This window comes from Gopherus flavomarginatus, chromosome 8, assembly GCF_025201925.1.
Source record: "Gopherus flavomarginatus isolate rGopFla2 chromosome 8, rGopFla2.mat.asm, whole genome shotgun sequence".
NCBI classification, from domain to species: Eukaryota; Metazoa; Chordata; order Testudines; family Testudinidae; genus Gopherus; species Gopherus flavomarginatus.
The window spans coordinates 12264461-12285516 of NC_066624.1; the positions used below are offsets into that span (position 1 = coordinate 12264461).

General features: G+C 41.2%; 1 protein-coding gene across 1 annotated transcript in view; it reads right to left on the reverse strand.

The window, feature by feature from the left end:
* Window positions 1-21056, reverse strand: part of NRK (Nik related kinase) — a 130410-nt gene that overhangs the window by 47612 nt on the left and 61742 nt on the right. Inside the window, exons 8-15 of the mRNA XM_050964468.1 lie at window positions 20515-20569; window positions 17417-17495; window positions 16319-16494; window positions 14361-14433; window positions 13711-13918; window positions 12624-12788; window positions 9769-9924; window positions 5492-5644 (exon numbers count right to left, since the gene is read on the reverse strand). Of these exons, the coding sequence (XP_050820425.1) occupies window positions 5492-5644; window positions 9769-9924; window positions 12624-12788; window positions 13711-13918; window positions 14361-14433; window positions 16319-16494; window positions 17417-17495; window positions 20515-20569 (1065 nt within the window). The remainder of the gene's footprint in view (window positions 1-5491; window positions 5645-9768; window positions 9925-12623; window positions 12789-13710; window positions 13919-14360; window positions 14434-16318; window positions 16495-17416; window positions 17496-20514; window positions 20570-21056) is intronic.

The window sequence follows — 21056 nt, forward strand, 5'->3', positions numbered from 1 at the left end:
CAAATCAAACAGATTTTGAAATGAATAGTTCATGCAAGACAATTTCAAGTATGCATGTTGCATATAAAGCAATCAAATACTATTTTCAGAGTTAAGTATTGCAAACGTGTTTCCCAAAATGTAACTAACAGTTTCTTTCCCCAAGAGCTGTACAAATTAAAGACGAGACCAAGGCATGAATCAGATTTGGAACAAAAATTTCACCAAAGCTCAGGGAGAATCAAATCAAGGGGTGCCTATTTAGGCACCCTGATAAAAGCAGGTTGTTGTATTTGACCCGCAGCTGGCCTGAACTGGCAAGAAAATATTCTTGCCCATGCTTTTCATTCCCAATGGAAGACCATTTAAAAACTTTAAAACTCAACCTTTCAAAAGAACCAAATACTCAGCATTTGCTACTTAAGGTTTCTGGCTAAGAAAAAAAAATCCTTTGAGTTCTATAAAAACAATTAATCTAGCTCCGCAGTGTAACTAGACTCATCCAGGGGGTGAAAGAAGCCAAAAAGTCTACTGTGATGATTGTCTCTGAAAAGAGCAAGATTCTTGGATTCAAGAAAAGAATAAGGGAGAATATCTGGTAATGATGTTGTGTGAGCTGGGTCCATCCAGAGGAATTTCTATGTAGCAATCCATTTGACGTTGCTAGTAGTATCAGAGAGATGCCTGCAGCTATAATCTCTCATGCTGTTATCCTGTCAGATCTCAAATGCTAAGCATGGCAGGAGCTCTCCAGAGAACATCTAGGTACTGCAGGAAGTACTATCAGTTATTCATTAGTTGACATTCTTTTCTCTGATTCAGGATTGAAGCAATGCCCAAGCATGCTAACATCTTGCTGCCTCCTTTCAAGCTACCTCCTTTCAAAAGCACCATAAAACAAGGATCACTTTCAGTCCTTAAAGATACCATTGCAATTTTTTTATAAGAATAAAAGTACTAAACCTGTATCCTAACCAAATTACATGTTGCCTCTTAAAATCCTACTGTGAATTCAGTGGGAACTTCTTGTCCCAAATTGCTACAGTGTGTTGCTATGTTCAGTTAAACAGCTGCTGTGGTTCATTCCAGAGGTAGCTGCAGTTCAGTGATGAGTGAAGTTTCTTTACACAGTTTTTCTATATTGTATTCCTATAAAATACACAATGGTATTTTACTGACTAATGAATTGAAGTCTATACAAAATTTTAAAATGCTAGTAGAAAGATACTATAAACAGAGGTGATTATAATTTACTTAATATTTCATTAATTTTCAAGGACCAATACCGTAATTTATATTAAAAATACAAGTAAAACAAATAACTAAGAACTAGGCTCAGAATTTCTATAACATAATGTATTATGATTCTGAAGTCTGTATAACCCAACCTGGACTGATTACTTTATGGGAACAATAGGTCCTCATTAAGATTCCTTAACAAATATTGGAAGGAACAAAGTATAAAAGAAAAGTAAGCAAATCCCAGTTTATACTTTCCAGGCTTGGACAGGAAAACCAGATGCAGGACACAGTTTTATCTATTTCACCTGCTTAGAGATTCAAGGTGCTTTATCTCAGTTTTGGGGGGATAAGTTAGGTTGACTCTCTGTAGAGTAAATAGCCTTATCAGCAGTTAGAACATCTAATGATCTATTTTTCCAGCTTGTATCCTTTCATTTTGACCAAAATAACATTTTTGCCCACCATGATTGCCACTAATAATAGTTCTTATTTAACCAGAATTATTTGTGGCTGCAAGTTGTTTCCTAAACTAGTGTAACCTGGGGATATGGGTTTTATAACTGGTATGTTATCAATACACAGGAACATTTTTCTCCATCTTCTCCTAGGCCCTGATGCAACAAAGTACTCCAGTATGTGCCTAAACTGAAGCATGCGAGCAGTTCTGTTGCTGTCAAGGGGACTACCTCTGTGCTTAAAATTAGGCACATGCCTAACTGCCTTGCTGAATCAGGGCCCCAGTGACTGGACAAATCCAACCCAAATCCAATGTGCTCTAAGGGTGAAATCTACTTCTGTGCAGATAGCCAGTCCAAGGCTAACATAGCATTCAGGTCCCACTTATGAACAATGAGTAAAACTCTGGCCCCTCCGAAGTCTCAGGGAATTTTGCCACTGACTTCTATGGAGCCAGAATTACACCCTGTAAATCAAAAGCAGTGGAGCCCTGGGGTATTGGTGATAACTCGGAATCCATCATCCTGTGACATCTTCTGCAAACCAGAACCTAACAGAGCTTAAGTAGGACTTGTCCTGGCTTTGTGTACAACGGCGGATGTCACACTAAGCCCTATAGCTAATACTGCACCTCCTTGCGTTTGTCTGAACGAATCGTTTTTACAGGGAAAAGCTCTGTTGATGACTTCTATTTAATTCAAAATCAATTTCCTACTGTTTTTATTATAAGCAAAAGTGAGGGCATCTCATCCACTTCTAACCTCTGAGGTTTTCCTGTGGGATTCAGAAAGATGCACTGGGACCAAAGAATGGATCCTAACTGAGTTGAGGTAATGGGCTCTTTGCTGCATGTGAATTCTGACAAAAAAGGACATAACACTCAGCAGCAAGGCCATGCTTGTTTGAAAAAGATTTCAGATGGGGAGTATACGACACACTGGATTGTTTTGTGAGGACAGCCCTAACAACATTTTGGTGTGAATCCACAGGCGTTCCTGGATACTATCCACAAGTTGTCACAGGATGGCATAAAGAAGGGGATTTTTTTTAATTACTGGTATCTTTGTTGCAGAGCTTGGATCAATTCATGATTTAACGCACAGCTGATTATTTTAATATAGCCAGCTTTCCGGTTCTAATTTGGCAAAAAAGCAGGACATTAATAGTGTTCTATAAATTTTAACATACACAACTGAGAAAATATGTCCAACAAATCCTTACAGGTGAACCACAAAGCCAATGAAAACAGAGTTCATCACAGATTTATGCGCTAAATTTTTCCATTAACCCAGCTGTGGGAAACAGCGAGAGGGGAAATACGTGATTTTTAAAAAAGTCTCAGGCACCACGTTATTCTGAAGATAACCCAGAATGCATCACAGATAACCATGGGGTTTGATTCACCACAGCTTTGCACCTTATCATATGCAAAGTGAGTGAAGAGTGGGTGGAAAATGTAACCATTAGGATCTGGTAATGTTTTGCACCCACATTGCGTGGCTGTAGAGGACTACACAAGGTGCAAGGCACTTCCAAATCAGGTTCGCTGCATCTTAGTGGCTGTGATGAGAGTTCTATTTTAATCATTTGGATATAGGTTCAGCAAACCATTAACTGTCACTTGATCTCACAGAGTCTGAACTATGACAACACACAGCCCCTACTCTGACTTTTCAAACCCTGGATAGTGGTACTTCAACACACTCATCTGGGATTAATCCAGTTTTCGTATTAGTTTTACAGTTTACTTTTAAGTCAATATTATTATATTTTGAGAAACAAATGAACTTTACCGCTCTATACTTTGTTTTACCAGTCTCTGTCTCTGAATCATGTATGCTGCAGATGACTGACTGGTCCCTGAGCCATCTTGTACCATAAGCACACATGGCAAGAAAGCATCGGTTCATTCCACCCTGCTCCAAAATGCTAAGTTACAGTCAGGGCCGGCTCTACAGTTTTTGCCGCCCCAAGCAGCGCACCGAATTGCCTCCACGGGCAGCAGGGGCAGTCCATATGTCCTTAGGGCAGCAGGCGCGTTTCCAAAGCGGCGGCAATTCAGCGGCAGCTTCTATGTTAAGCTGAAGCCACAGTGGACAGCTAAACATAGAAGCTGCCGCCGAATTGCCGCCACCGCGGAAACGTGCGTGCAGCCCTAAGGGCACACGCACTGCCCCCGCTGCCAATTCGGCTGCTGCTTGGGGGGCAAAACAACAGGGACTGCTGCCCCTTGCAGAATGCCGTCCCAAGCAACAGCTTGGAATGCTGGGGCCTGGAGCCAGCCCTGGTTACAGTGTGTACATTCATATGATTCACAAAAGGAATGAAAACACAAAACTCATTTTCTTCTTGAGACTAACGGCAAAACTAAAAGGTTTTGATGTAAGAGAAGGATTATTACACAGTATTTTTCCAAACATGCTTTTTGGAAGATATAATTTCTGCGTAGATATAATTTCTGCATTTGATACAGGAATCTTTAAGCCAACTTCCAGTTTTAGGACAGTTAGTTAGTATCCAGAGTCTAATAGCAGAGATTTGGGCAACTTCACATGGGGAAGAAGCTGTAAGGATAGGAGTAAAAAATAGACATATGGATGAGGACGAGGAAGGAAAAATCAAAAGGATCATGAAAAAGTTACAGCAATGGTTCCTGGCCAAGCAAAGTGAAGTAGAATGTGGAATACAACCTGAGAGGTGAGGGAAAAGAGGATGAATTGTGCCTAAGCTGGTCTCACACTTTAAGAAAATAACGGGGCACGCGCGCACACACACACACACACACACACACACACACACAAAGAGATGCCTTTCCAGAGACAGCTGTGTTAGCTCTGTAAAGCTGGGCCCTGAAGCAGGAACAGCACATGACAGCAACAGCAATAGATAACAAGAAGTGTGTAGTCCACATCTTAATTTGAGAAGTCTTCCAGGGTTACGACGGTGAAAAAATTATTCTGGAAATTGTGAAACCCTCCACAGTAGTGGAAAGTGGCAGCTTCTTGGTGCCCTTTGGGATGCTGTTTAGAACCAGGGCCCTGGGCCTGGGAAGAACCTGTATGTATGTGTGGTGTCCCAGAGAATGGAACTATACTAACTATCCTCTAGGTGTGAAGGTGAAAGGCCTCAGTGGAGATAGCTGGTGTCCCAGTTGGCTCCCTGGAGATTTTAGGGATTTATAAGGCTTCTAGGTCAAATCCCATACTTCTTCCAGGGTGAGGCAAATCTTTGACCAATGATGGAAGAACACAGAGAAAACTCGGCAAGAGGAACTCCACAGATCTTCCAGGTGCTGCATGGGAGCAAAATCTGACCCTACATTGATAACTATTCCTCATTCCACCTCCATGTGCTTTCAGAATATTTCACAAGGTTGGCAACAATTTCGGCAGTGTCAAGGCCTTCAGGGCCCCTACGCCTTTCTCACTTGTTCTGTAAAGTGTCATGTACCTTTCTGGTGCTAAATAAATAATACAGAATAAATTCCTTCCATAGGAAATAAAACCGCATAGTTAGTTCAGGCTTTTTGTGACACATGGAAGAGTGACACCAGAGATTCCGGGCAGTCAAGCATCAACATATCTGAAATTAGCTGTTATCTAGCCCTAATCTGCAATGTAATGCAATTCATCAGGAAAGGATGGTATCAACAAATTCTTAGGGCTAGACTGTCACAGTCCTTAGTCAGCTGTGCCAGAGGGTCAGAGGGAGGAAGGCCTCTTTTACCTCCTCTGCTGAGACTGCAGTTGACTTAAGAGAGGCCATGATTTTACCCTATGTTTTACATACTGCATATGGAATCATGATACTTTACCTGTGCTAGCACTGCTCTTTGCAAAGCTGGGGTGCAAGGACTAGAGCTACTACCAGAACCTAGTCTAGTATGTGGTGTGGCTTCATGTCCAAGAACTGCTGCCCAGTTGAGATGAGTCTGCAGACCATCATTTTTCTTTTTTCTGTCCTCGGCCTGAAAACAAGAAATAAAATCATACACATTGCAGATAACAGCTTCAGTTCTCCCATCAGATCCCTGTGGGTGCACTCTGATGTCTGTGCAAATCCACTTTGACTTTGACGAGACTCCGCGTGGGTGTAAAATCTGCCCATGTCGATCCAAGTGAGGGATCGATACCTAAACATTCTCCTTAATTTGAACCTCGCCTTTTGCATGACGCTTCCAATCTGCAGTAAAACTTGCTGCAGCATGATACTGCCAAGTAAAAGTCTCATCTGTGAGATGCTTGGATTGCAATTTGTTTTCATGCCACCCAATGTATTATTAGTTGAGATCCCATAGGAGGAGGGGGACCTTTCCTTATGTCATTCAACAGGATTTAAAATCTACGTTGAATTTCCTCCTCCCTCTTTTTTTTTTTGGCAGTAGGTGGTCTGCTGCACCAGTTCCTTCTGCTCCTGGTGTATAGTCACCTGACCCAATAAAGCAGACATTGCTACAGGTGGTTTTCTGCATTAAAATACGTTATAGCATTTTATATTGTTTGGAATGTTAACCACACCACGTAAACTGGCAGATGAAAATGCCCTAAACTGTACAAAGATCCTTTCATTTCCGAAGGCCCTGCTCACTACAAAATTGCTTTCCCACAGTTTTGACCCCACAACTCTTTCTGGTTTTACTCAACAGGACGAATTCCAGTTCTTTAGTGTAAACCTTTTGCCGTTCCTCTGATTTAGAAGGATAGGAACAGTTTTACAGAGCTACTCAAAGATTAATGCTAAATCATTCCTAGCTATCAGTGTCTAGATATTTTATTTTATTAGGTAGGGTGTTTTTAATGCACCTATCACTGTATCTGGGTGCTTATGCCTGTGTTAGAAAGGGCATTAACACTGTTAGGAGCATATTCTAGGAACCTGCTGATGACTGGTGATGGAGAACGATTCCCATTAGTTTCATAGATCTGTATTGGAAAAAGGACTTTATTAGAACAAACAAACTTCCAAAGTATACCAAGAACTTTGGGTGAAATTCTGGCCCCACTGATGTCAATGGCATCACTCTCATTGACTGCAGTGGGGCTAGGTTTTCATCTTTTGTATCCTCTATCAATAAAAGACAAGTCCCCTCCCTACCCCCAGTCACTAGCAAGGAAAAATGAAAATATTGAAGTACTTTGGACTGTGACCACTTACTCCCTTTTAAGGGGTCACCTGATGTACTGGGATACCACTGAGCCTGCCTGTTCCACCAGCCTGGGCCTTCTTTACCCTGTCTAGCTGAGCAAGGTTCTTAAGCCTCCTCTAGCACACACACAGGCAGGGCTACACCCAGCTGCAGAACGACATAGACACCGAGATCAGCTCTGGGAAGACCAAGCTTAAGGGACTTGCCTCAGCACTCAGGAGCCCACCTCCCTTGAAGTGCAGAGCTGAAGGTACATTGTCTTGGGCTGTAATTTAGCCACAGCCATTAACTGATTCTAAGCAGTCATCTCTTTTTATTGCTAAGAGAATGAATTCTCAAAAGTAGCTTCCGTGGTCACGAAGAACAATTTTTTTTAGTTCGCTCTACTCAGCTGTAAAGCCAGTGAGGCTTGGGCATGAGTGTATATCAACAGTCACTTAACTAAGTCTTATAAAAAATACTAATGAACCTAACCTAACAAATTAGATTTCTGCAGAAAAAGCTCTGGAAGAGGGAGTAACCTCTGTCAGTATCTACTTTTTTTGTAGTGGATAAGTTAGCAGCTCCTTGGATAATAAAGCAGGAGAAAGATTGATACAACTGAGAAGTTCAATGAGACCTAATTTTTAGAGATAGTCAAAACATTTTGAATTTTTTTAAATGATGACAAACAAAAGTTGAACTGAAAAGCAATTGGCTTTTTTCCAAAATTTGACAAAAAAAAAAAATATTTTACTACCTCCACTGATTTTTATTTAGCTGGGAGACCCTGCAATTCTTTTCCAACACGTTTTCAGAAAAATAGTGACGTACAAATATGATTAAATAAAATCTATTGTCAAAATAGAATAAATAAATGACTGAGGTTGGTATAGTGAACATAAGGGACAATTAGTACTTGTGAAGAAATAGCATATTTATCTGTTTCCTCATCTTTTTTCCTCAGTGATGCATATTTCCAAATGAGTCCAGCTGTGTACAACTGGAAATGTCAGGATTCAATATTTAGCTTAAAATTTGACAGTAACCATATGAACTAAATTCTACAATACATTTTATTCAAGTACAAAGAGGTCATTTATGGAACACATGCCAAAAACAGTTGAATATTTGAGTTGACATTTTGCTATAGGTTTTTCCCTTGACTATCACAAACAGAAAGTTAAATAGGTTCAACAGAGTCGCATTTCTTCACCCACCCCCCAGAAAGTTTAGCAGAAGCACAACACTTTTATTGACTCTTGTAGGTATGTATTTAGTAAATAGCTCGCTTCTCTCTTTGTGGGTCCAACGTGCTGACACAGCCTTGGCTAGGTTTCCAAAACAAATATTGACTTCCAAAAGAGCGAATTCAGATTTCACTAAATTATTTATTTACTTACTTAATGCAACAAACCTCTTGGAGAGGAGATATTTGTTTTTGGTTGCTAAGTTGCACTTCAAACAGAATTATGCATTTTTCTGTTTTCACAAACAGCTACTGTAATAACACGCTTAGGTCTTTTGTTACCCTAAACTGATTTCATATCATTGCTTGGTTTTTTTGCAGTATTAAAATGTATCATTTCAAAATTCTAGCAAAATAGTTTATTTACTTTATCAGCAACAGAGGAAATTCCACCTTGGGAACATCTTAGTCTAAAGCTCATACACTGATAACATCAGAGTTCACTTGTTTAGATACTGGAGCCAAGTATGCTTATCAGCGGCGTTCTGCTTTCTTTACACACACACGCGTGCACAGAGTTTTTCACAAAGCCTTTACTGAGATATGTTGGAAGGTGCTTTGCTAGAAATATCACCCATACTGTTCCTGCCCCGTACTTTACAAATAGCTTCATGCAGGGCTTGATTCTGCAAGGTTCTAGCAAACTACTCCCAATCTAGCAAAGCACTTCAGTACGTGCTTAACTTTAATCACGTGGTAGTTCCATTGGCTGCAGGATTGAGCCCCTGGCTGGGAAGTTTAAAAAACAGAAAAGGGGCTAAAAATTATAGTATAATATATACAATAAGGGAAGCAAAGGAGCTTTGGCTCCATGACAAGATGACACGATATGAACAATCAGTAGGATACACATATAAAGAATCCATTTTGTGGACAAAAGCCTTTTTGAATTAGCAAAAAGAACTGAAGCACTGTCTAAAGGAAGTCACTGACTACATGGTCATTCATTACCCACCAAACCTGAACTAATTAGGTAAAGAGACAAAGTGGTAGAGGGTAATATCTTTTGCTAGGTCCACTTTGGTTGGTGACATAGACAAGATTTTGAGCTACATACAGCTATTTTTCAGGTCTGGAAGAGCTCTGTGTAGCTCGAAAACTTGTCTCTCTAACAGAAGCAGGCCCAATAAAAGACATTACCTCACCCACGTTCTGTCTCTAATATTCTGGGACCAACACTGCAAATAACTAACTAAAGATCTTTAAGTATAGCGAGCGGCAAAGGATGTCACATTGCTTGTTCACTGGCAATAGGGATCTAGAGACTTGTGCTTGCGTTTAAATTGTAGAGGAAAAAAATTTGTGAATCTGAACTAGTTCTGCAAACCTAAAATCAGTCTCAGAGGTTCACCAAATCTCATAAGCCACATGTTTCATTCATCCCTCGTTGGAAGGCAAGGACACGACAGTGAGAGAAAGTAGATGGGTTACATGCCGTTGCAGAAAGTGGGCCATACAGGCTGTGTGGTAGGATCTCACTATTCTCCTCTCCTTCATCAAATCCACTTTGATTTGGAGTAGAAGTAGTGGAGACAAAATCTATACTCTATGGAGAGGTGGCAGCCAATCAGGCTTCATTGCGATATACAGTGCCTGGGAAGATACACACCTTTGGCCAGAATAGGGTTAAGGTTTATCCAAAAGACCAATCAATTCCCTTCGTCTGAGTTACCTGCACATCACAAAATGTAACTGTAACAATCTGTTGTGTGAGTACCTCTTTGCTTGGCAGAGGCTGTGATGCTGGACTTGAGCTCTTTGGAAGTTCTCTCTTTTTTTGCTTGTGGTCATGCTGAAGAGACAGCAGTTGGGTCTGATCTTTGGGAAGAGTACGATGTAGCTTCTTATTGTGTTGCACTTCTTCCACCTTTTTCTAAAAACAAGCCAATGTTAGCGTTTTCGTTTTTTAAACATTCCTACTGAAATTCTTAAAGGGGCTCGCGTGAGCTGAATTTCAGTAGGAGTCGGGTACCCAGCTCTCTTAGGTCCCCTTGGAAAATGGCTAGAATCCTGGCTCTTGCGAAGTCTGATATAAACCAAAACTTCCTGCATTTGCATTTAAAAGAAGTAGAACCTAAAACAATAATGAAAAAGCTCTCCCGACAGCTCCAAAGTGCCCACTTAATATTTTTCCTTGGTGCCTTTCTAATACTCTCATGATATTTCCAAAAGCCAGTGGCTTTATTGAAAGTTATAGTTTTGAAGGGTTCCAAGTTTCCAATTCAATATAAGCAATTCACCTGTTAAAACACAGTGAAAACACTGTGGCCAAAAATGCTAGACTTGGCGTCTGTTACAAGCTCAAGGTGGTGAAAATATTTCCATTTCAACTTCATTTCATGAGGGAGAAAGTGGGGTTGGTTATATTCAGAAGGAAAATAAAGGAGCTGGGAATTTACATTAAAGATGGGCTGATGTTTGTGGGAAGGATACAGGATAACTATATTTTCAATCAGGTCAAAAGTAATTGACTGGGATTATTTTAATTGTATACCATACATCATATAGTTTCTTAGGTATACAAGTTCATTAACTTATTCAGTATGTGCGTGCGTGCATTTCCTGGACCTTCTTTTCCAGGACAAGATGAAATAGGAGACAGAAGACATATGCCCCAAGCCCATCTCATGTACATTATGCTCAGAGGGATCAGATGGATCTGCATTGTATTCCATTTCCATCTTTTGATTGTTTTACGTAATCATCACTTTCTACTTTACTTTCAAGGAACAGAAGAAATATCCCAGATCTAATGCTTTCTGGCAGTATCCTATTGTATGTATTAAGACTTTCAAATTTTCTGACTTTACTAGGAAATATAATCCAATCTAAATCAACAGGAAATGCACATAAAGAAAGGGCCAGACTTGCACAGCTCACATGGAAGCCGGAAAGCTGCCATGGTCTTTCATGTAGAGAGGTCCCCAGATGTATGCCAGATTTGGCATACACCACCATCTCTTGGCCTTCCTCAGCATGAAAGATAAGTGGGAGCTGGGGATAAGAGGGTGCTGTGCTCCAGTCATCACAGGTGTGACGGTGTACTCCATAAGGCTTCATGGGAATATGTTATGAATGTATATATGATATAATTGGAATATGTTTGATGCTGCATATGCCATGTAACATATCTCTGTAAAAGTTATGATCTACTGAATCTATTAATCCTATTTGTATGCATGTATCATTTTTGTATTCAAAGTTATGAATATTGGCTGGGCACTGGCTTGATTTTTAAGTAGCCTTTGTAAAGCATTTCGTCAGCTTCTTGAGAAAGGAATGTGCAAATTAATTGCCCAATCAAGAACCACTTAAGGGACAATGGATCTTGGGAGGCTCCAATCCACACAAGAAGTCTACACGAGAATGTTCAAGGGAGCAGGTACGCAATGGCTGCTGCCTGTAAAAACTGCATGGACATGTGACTTGCCCACGTGACTCCATCTTGGAGCTGGACCCCTGGGAGACTCCTTCTATTTAAACCCCTGGGAGACTCCTTCATTTGGTCTTCAGCTGGCTAAAGAGAGAGCCTCTCCACCCCCAAGGATACCTGCAGGAGATTGGAACAAAGGACAGTAACTACAGGGGGTGTAAGTGATTGCTGGACCCAGACTAGCAGGAGACTAGTCTGTAAAAGGAAGCTTACTGGAACTGGTGAGGTTTTATCTGTATTCAGTTTTCTTACATATAGACTGGCATGTTCTATTTTATTTTACTTGGTAATTCACTTTGTTCCGTCTGTCACTACTTGGAACCACTTAAATCCTATTTTCTGTATTTAATAAAATCACTTTTTACTTATTAATTAACCCAAGTAAGTATTAATACCTGGGGGGAGGGGGAAAACCACAGCTGTGCATATCTCTCTCAGTGTTATAGAGGGCGAACAATTTATGAGTTTACCTTGTATAAGCTTTATACAGGGTAAAACAGATTTATTTGGGGTTTGGACTCCATTGGGAGTTGGGCATCTGAGTGTTAAAGACAGGAACATTTCTCAAGTTGCTTTCAGCTAAGTCTGCAGCTTTGGGGCATGTGGTTCAGACTCTGGGCCTGTGTTAGAGCAGACTGGCGTGTCTGGCTCAACAAGACAGGGTGCTGGAGTCCCAGGCTGGCAGGGAAAGCAGGGGCAGAAGTAGTCTTGGCACATCAGTTGGGGGTTTCTGTGATCTAACCCGTCACACCAGGTGAGTGCACAGCCTCTACTGGGCTGTTCTTAGTAATTTCTGACATGCACCGTGGTAGAGTAGACCTTAAGGCATGAGCTGAAGGAGAGGAGAGTTGTGGTTTTACAGACCAATTCAGTAAAGAAGTTCTACAGTTAAGGAACAGCATGGAAATAACTGCAAAACTTAGGGAGAAGAGATCTGGCATTGCTGGAGGAATAGAGATGACTCAACACTATACAAGTAGAGAGGGGCAGAGTTGCCAGGGGCTGTTAAGGTGAGGAAAAGAACCAGTCAGTAAATGAAAAAAGCCCCCCCTATAGGAACGAGACTCCATTAATGAATTTAGACTTCAGCCACAGAAACAAAGAGCCATGAATTGCATCGTTAAGTCCTAGAGTTATACCTGCTTCCTTTCTGATTTCCTCTGTCCATCCACTTTGCACATTTCCTCGTCAACAATTCTCTTGTCATCCTCAAACTTCTCATCTCTCCGCTGAACTGCCTTAATTTCTGGCCATCTCTGCTCACATTCTTGCTGCTTCCGGAGCTCCTCTTCTCTCTTCTGATGCTGAATAAGTGCCAGGAAATAATATTGTTCAGTTTAAATTTTACTTCTTTGCTTAAAGATTATTAGTTATGCAATTAGTTATACACTTTTTATTAATAAATTATGAGACATTCCCAAAACAGAAGGCCCAAAAACATTCCTGGAGTATAATCAGTGGTGAAGGTGGGGGAAACACTTGTTATGTATTCTAATATGATCCAACAGAAGTTATTGGTTGTGTTCACTATTAAAATAATTACAAAGCTTCTGGGATTATATCCTGGCCACACCGAAGTCAATGAGAGTTTTGTCAATGGCAGTTTTGCCATTAATAGTAATGGTGCCAGGATTTAACCATTGCTGTCTGGTCAACAAGCCCCGATCATAGAATTCCTTATTTCAGCACATGGCATTTTGATAGGGAAGAGTTATCTGGAGTGCTCAGATTTTGTTGGAGCAGTTTCAAAAGCATCAGCTTACCTGTCCTATCATGGCTTCAGAGGCCATGAAAAGCCATGACTCTGATTTAGCAACTGCAATGCAGCATCACGAAAGCAGAGGGCAATCCTATCACAGGTACCAGCATAGTTTGGATTCACAAGTAAAGACTTGGACTATGCACAGGAGCAAGGGAATAAGAATTAGACCTCTGTTTTGCCTACCCATTCCTGGGGTCCAACCACACTGAAGTAAATGGGGTTACACAGCGACTTCCCAGAGCACATGGGCAGGGAGTTAGCAGGAAGTGGGTAGAACCTTTAAGAACACTGATTAATCTCAGCAGTCAGAAGCCACAAATTTCTACCAGGGTTAAAGATTCCAAACCAGCTGGTGACGAGAATTTAAAATGGCTTTTTTCTTTCAAAACCTATTATTGAAACTGGCATATTTTCATTTGTCACCGATTGATATACATGGATTACAAAGAAGAGCCATTTCCTACATCCTCCAGCCTCTTCCTCCGCTCTTTTTCTTGCTCGATTCGTTTCTGCCGATCTGCCTGCAGCTGTTTTTTGTATTTCTCCTGATCCTTTAGCTGCTGCTGCTGGAGCTGCTGCTGTCGATGAGGGTCAGACCGGTTTTTGTTCTCCTGCTGCAGCCTCAAAAATTCACGACGAAGTGTTGATTCACCAGGGAGATTAACTATGGAACTGAAACAAAAGGGAAGTTTCTATAAGACTCACCATAACATTAGATCTGCAGAGCAAGTATAACATGTCGCTGGGAAATGGCTTGCTGCCTGTGCTAACAAATGTAAATGTTCCAATAAATCTCCACAGAATCATTCTCTGTAGGCTGGCCATGCTTCGGTATTTACTGTACTACACTAGAAAATCTAGACTGAAGCCGACTACCTGCTTCTTTGTTTGAGACATTCCCTCCCTGTTCCTGAGTAATTATGAAAACAACATTTTACAGACACCTTACACTCAACATTTAGATGCAACAGCTACAAACTAGTCATTGCTAACTGGATACCACAGAGCATTAGGGGGTTAGAATATGGTAAGAAAACCCATCTAGCTGAGGAGAGATGCTTTTGATGAAAATGCCTTGGTTAGTCCAATATTACACACAGCTAACAAAATTAACCTTGGTTCTCCTTCATCTTCATCCAGTTCATCATCTTCTTCCTCACTTCCAGTATACTCATACTCTGTTTCGTCTATAAAAAAAAATACCCAGAAAAGGAGTATATTACCTCCCTATACTAACCTAAGTAATGGTTCTACAGAATCACAGCAAATTACTTTAGGGTCCGATTCAGAACTCACTGAAGCCAATGACCGGCTTGTTTTGACTTCAATGGATTTTGGATCAGGGCCCTTTATGTATCAGATTTTAAGAGTCTTAAAAATGTACTGGAAGAAGGAAAAGAAAGACATCTTCAACTAGTCAGTAATGGAACTCCTTACGAAAGGAGTAGATGGTTCAGGAGATTATGGATGGTTACCAAGTTTTTCAACGTTAGGTCACCCATTCAAACCCAGCTCAGGTGATCTGGGAAAGTCAATATGAGTTAGGAAACTAACTCCTTTAGAACCCTTTGAAAACAGAAGTCTAAAAGGTTGTTCCCATTGAGTGGTATACATTAAATGGGTTTCATCAATCTAGTCTACTTTTCAGTAAGCAGGTATCCACATTGGAACCAATTAGAAAAAGCCAAAAAACAGTGGCAATATCTGGAGAAGGGTGCCTCAGGGTGTTAGGAAGCTTGCACTGCCATTGCCTGCCCTAAATTCATATGAAAATTAATGAAAATAATTCAATAGAGAAACGAAACATCTTGTTAAGTGGTTAATTTGAGCTTTAGTATAAAGAGCTCATAAAGAAGCAAAGTTGTAACTCTGAAGTTCTTTCCAACTTTTATCATGAAGACAGTTCTTTGAAGTTTTAAATTTCATCCCAACATGATCAGCATCTTTATTTCCAGCTGGGCACAATGTGAAAGTTGGTCTCTGCAACTTTTTTTTAAAGTCACTGAAGTGTATAATGAATGGTAACATTGCTCACCATCAGGTGAGCTTAGACTATAAGTAGGATTTCCCCCCTACAATGTAGTTTTCTAGAATTTATGTAATTATTACCATTAGCTTTTTTACAAGTGGCAAATGTGTAACCTTTTAATAAGTTGTTTTCCTCCTCATGTTTGCTACTGTTCGAAAAGCTTTGAGTTCCTCAGATGATAAATGCTATACATTGTAGTATTATTATTATTTCAGTAAGTAAATTATACCTTGCAGCAGTAGTTTCATTTCAGATACAAAAATCTCATTTTGTCAAACCAATATAGCACTTTTAATCTTCATTGCACTTTACAAACAAGCTCTAATATTCAACTCATCTTCACAATGCCCTTGTGAGGTGTAAAATATACAGATGGAGAAAGAGAGGCGAAGATGCTGAGTGGCCACTAGACCATGGCGCTCTCTATGCTGCATGGCTGATATCATGCAACATATGGTCATTTATTCAAAATCAATCATTTAGTCCAAAACAGATTCTTTTCTAAATTTTGCTTTGGAGAACAAAGTTAGAGTTTGTTTTAGTTGTTACAAACTCAGATTCTTGGTTTTGGACAAATCAGTAGGTTGGAAGCCCAGGTAGGAGTAAAACTAAGATATGGATTTATTGATCTCTTCTATGTGATTTAGTCACTTGGGGCCCAGATTTTCAAAAGAGCTCAGCTCCTAGCAGCTCTTGTACAAACATTTACGTCCTGATTTTCAATGCACTTAATGCACTGAGCTCCTTTGGAAATCCGGACATTTATCTAGGTGATTTCATGGGAGCTCATTTCTGTTGAAAATCTGGGCCCAGATGAGTGCTGAACCCTTCTTAAAATTCCAGCCTCAGGTCTGACCCTGCAATCAGCTCCACGCAGACCCACGCTGTGGGTAAAATCCTGCCACCACTAAGGTCACTTGCAACTTGCAAGACTCTCACTGTCTTCAGTGGGACCAGAATTTCACCGTGTCTGCATAGAGCGCCCCCTTCCATAAGGCTCTGTGCAGGATTAGGACCTATGGTTGCATTATTTTTAACCTGACCTTTCTCTCCCTTTTTCTTCCTGGTCCTGTCCAGGTGGTCTTTCAGCATGATGCGCACTTGCCGTTCATTCTGCATGTCTCGGATAAAGGAATGCTTAAGCAAAGTTTCAGTGGATGGACGATGCAAGTAATTTTTAACTAGGCAACTTTCAACAAAATTAAGAAATTTCTTGGACCTGAGGGAAAACAACAACAACAAACAAAATCAGATGAAAATCAAATTTTGCTTAAATTTACATAGCACCTTTCACCCTGGAGGATCCCAAGACAGTTTGCTTTGGCTACCACTAAAACACAGCCTCCTCTGGGGTGGAATACAGCAGGAGTTTTATCAGTATATCACACCACTACTTGAAAGTTTAGGACACAGAGTAAGGAAGAATTCTAGGACAAATTCTGCTCTCTGTGACATTCCGGTGAATTTACACCAATGTAACTGAGGGCAGAATTTCACCTCCTGTATCCAGTTAAAATAGTAGGGGAAATTTAAGGAGGCAATAATTACTTAAATTGGATTTTGACTATAATAATAAGACTATCACCATTACTCTTACAAAAAGTCCATAATGACCATATATATCAAAGACCATAATTTTATGTCTCATCTGAAAGACAAACACAATTCTCCCTAAATTCATGCTAGGGAATGTGTTCATGACTGATGTATCTGGATACAGTGCCACCTTCTGGCCCACCAACACTACTGCCTGCAGCACCCTGGGTTTTCCTTGGAGGTCTCCAGACAAATACTGATCACAGCAACCCCACATAAGCAATGTCTACTTTGGAATTTCAGCCACCAGTGCAAGTCCCTAGTGGAGGCACAGTTTACACCAAGGCAGTGCAATTTGTACCAGTGCAGCTTAGGGTTTCAAATTGGGGTAATCTGCACCAGCGCAGATCATGCTTCTCAAATATGAATTGTGTCAATACTTGGAGCTCACATCAGTAGCAGAGGGGATTATATTAGTAGCAGAAATACCAGTGTAGACAAAACCTCATTTGTAAGATTTGATAAGATCACAGTCTCTGAGCTGCAGGCATCAAATACCCACAGAAGCCTGAGGCTGCTAAAATATATTTTAAAAATATCTTTACCATTTTCTGGATTTCAGTTTTGGGGGAGGGTTTCGTGGAATGAGAAAGAGAGCTCTCATGGGATGCATATCACACAGGGCTGCAAAGGAAAACACAAGCTATTAAAGTGTATGCAAAAGCAGTGCCAGGTTTCCCCTGGCCTTTGACCGCTTTGACCCAGGGTGATGTGGGTGCATTGAATAGCTCTTTCTGATATGAGAAGTAGCAGCCCTTTAACATTCCTCCTGTTCCAAAGGATGGAAGTGCCCTTCACAGGAGTTCAATGCTATTCAGTGGAATTCACTGCCCAGAGGAGGAAAAGCTTTGCAACACAGGAGGGCTCTGAGTGGGCCGGACTGTACATGGCTATAGCTGAGATGTAAGGATTCAGTATAAGGAAGGACTCCATTGAAATGATTAATGCATCCATTCAGACTTTTAAGGCTCTATATCTCTGTTCAAAACAAAGGCCAAAGAATGCTTGACTGGATTATAAAACAAGCACATTTTCGTAGTGATGAAAGGACATTTACACCTAAATGTGAAAGCCAAACTCTGGATCAAAATGTTTATCTATTTTAATATGCCTGGTTTACAGTTGAGGTGAACAATAAGCTAGATGCTATCGAGCGAGGAGTTTGTTAACATGCGGCATAAGGGAAAAAATAGGAAGAGAAAAACTTGGCTTAGGAACTGGTACATTGCTCCGTTGGAGCTGGGCATAGAGCTAAGAACATGTTTTGGCTACACTGTATTTAAGAACGCTGTGCCCACTTATTAGACCAATCAGTGCTTTCTAAACAGATTCCATCGCTGGGCTTGGTGTGCTGTTTTTTTCTCTGTACACCCACTCTTGGTTTTTTTGTAGCAGGTCAACTCTGAAAACAGCACTAAAAAGTAAATCCTGTCCTATCCCAGAAAGTCCACCCCGTACATTTCACTGAACATTCCCAATGTGTCACGTTTGCTGGGTGTGGAGTGGAAATGTTGGCAGATGGTTGCCCCTCCAAAATGCTACTGCAGGTTGAATGACATGGATGGGGACTATCAGGCCTGATCATCTCAGGGACATGGGTGTAAATCAGAAGTAACTCCATGGCTACATCTACTCTACACATTGGAGGTGCAATTCCTCTGCTCATGGACACTTGCTCTTGCAGAGTTAGGGAGAGCATAAATAGCAGGGGATGGGCGGCAGCAGCAGAAGCATGGCTTAGTCATGCCATGTACAAACCTGCCTGCAATGGGTGGGTACACAGTTGGCATGGCTCAGCCATACCTCAGCTGCTGCTAACCGTGTCACTGCGGCTGCACTGCTATTGATACTCATGCTAGCTTGATGAGAGCTAGTGGGGAAATGACAACCCTAGCTCGTAATGGAGATGTAGCCTATTAAAGGCAATGGAACTCTACGAGTGTAGAACAGCATGAGAGAAGCATTAGGCTCTATTGTCTCATTGTCTCCTGGTGTTCTGACATCTGTCTGTATCCACCTACTGTTTCTTGTCTGATACTTGGATCGTAAGCTCTTTGGGGGCAGGGACTGTTCTGTGTCTGTACAGAGCCTAACACAACTGAGTGCTGGTCTATGCCTGGGGCTCCTAGGTGTTACCTCAATAGAAATAATAAATACACTATCGCACCATCCCTAAAATTTGCCTACTAGTATTAGCCCGTGTGAAAATACAATAAATAAATACAACTGAAATGAGGAAATATGGTGTGAAGAATGTTTGTTACATTAAAAAATACCCTCTAAGACTCATCCTGAAGACTAAGCGCTAGCTAGACTGGAGGATGATTTGTAAAAATGCTTTAGAACTCAGTTTGGCCTGACTTGTATCTTGACTGGTTGATAAACACAGCCCAGGTGCTTTCTAGCATAGGCCAGGTCCTAGACTATAAATAGGATCCCCTCCAGCAGGTTCAGCAATTGCCAAACACCCCTATTGTGTCTTCACATCCATTAAGCTGCAGAACATCCCACATGCCTTGTGCTCCTAGGCACAAACCTACCCTATTGCACAAGGGTAATAGTCTACAACAATGCTAGATAACCAGGACCCTGCATCTAAATTCCATTCTGCAATGATGTCTTATATCAGGAGTATCTGACTTTGGTAGATAATATTGAAAGAAAATTTATGCCAGAAGCATGTTGACAGAATTGTGGTGCCATGTGGCTGTAGGAGAGTGTCTGGAAGAGCAAGAAAATTGCAGGAGTGGGGAGTTTATGGAAGCAAATCAGAATTGTGATTGAAGTGTGGCTGAAGTATTTTTGCTATTCTGGGGCACAGGGTCTCACTCCACAGATCTCCAAAATTGCTTTGAGGGGGGAATAGATGTAATCATTGTGAAACTCAGGAGTGAGCAAGACACTTACCCCAGACCAAAATTCTGTCTCTGGGCGGCCCCATCCTCCATTACGCTGCACCTCGGACAGCCACTTACACCAGTGCAAAGCGGGAGTGAAACGCTCCCATTCAGATTTGATCGTGTTTTGCTTCAGTAGCATTTTCACTTTGCATGACTGCATGGGCTGCAGTGCAATGGAGAACTGATTCCCTTGATGGGAAGGCCAAAGAGGTGAATTAGCCCACTGATGCACCGTGAAGGTGAATAGCTCTTTCTTGATACCAGCCCCTAATCCAACCTCCTGGAGGAATCCTCCATCTGGAATTACAGGGTGAAGACTCGTGCCACAACAGGAAGGGGGACCATTTCCAAGGGATGCTTTTCTCTGGAGAAGCCCCAGAACTAAAACTGTCCCACATTTACGCTGAAGCTTTAATCACTCTTGCTCATCTATATCCACATGTAATGATCAATGAAGCGACACTACTAACCTCAGCTCTAGAAGGCAACATATGGTTTCCCTATCTTCTCAAAGGCAGACAAGGGGTGACGAAACACAGGGCAAGAATCAAAAGAAAAAACGGTGCACAAAGGAGCAGAGATAGGAAAAGAGTCAAATAACTAATTATTTGAAAAGAGTCAGTCAGAGCTGAATGCAGTATACACGCCCTAGACGAGCAGGAGATAAGCCAACCTAGCAGGACAGAACGTGTCTATGAAATTTAGGCTAACTAGTTAACAAAGAACTATACCCAATCACTTACGAGGAGCTCCTTCTGCCATTTCTATAGCTGTGATTCCCAGAGACCACAAGTCACTCTGTAGGAAAAGAAACCGTGAATGACGTAACTTGTAGTATGGAGGGTTAAAAAAAAACACCATAGTGCTTGCCTAGAGTTTCATAGAAGAGTCTTTTCTTGTGAGCGATATCCATTTTGCTCCCTCCCGTTCCCAGCTGAGCCTGTAGGAAATGTGCTAATGGCCAGCTTTCCATTTCCCACACAACTTGGAACAGCTGATTCATCATTAAAATAACTAGCCCCGAAATACAGACCTTTCATTTTAAAAACAAAAGTTCCCAAATATAGAAGGGCCCATGTGAAGCCATGGCCCAGATTCTCTCCTCTGTTACAGAGGAGGTGCACAGGTGAGACCCCACTGGACCAAATACTGCTCTCATCCCACTGCTTTCCTGCACTGGTTGAAGGGAGATGGCAGTCAGCCCCATGGAAGGTATTTCAATCCATGGACAAGTTACCAGCCAGTAGGAAGAAAAGTAGAACAATGTATTCAGATTTACATAGAA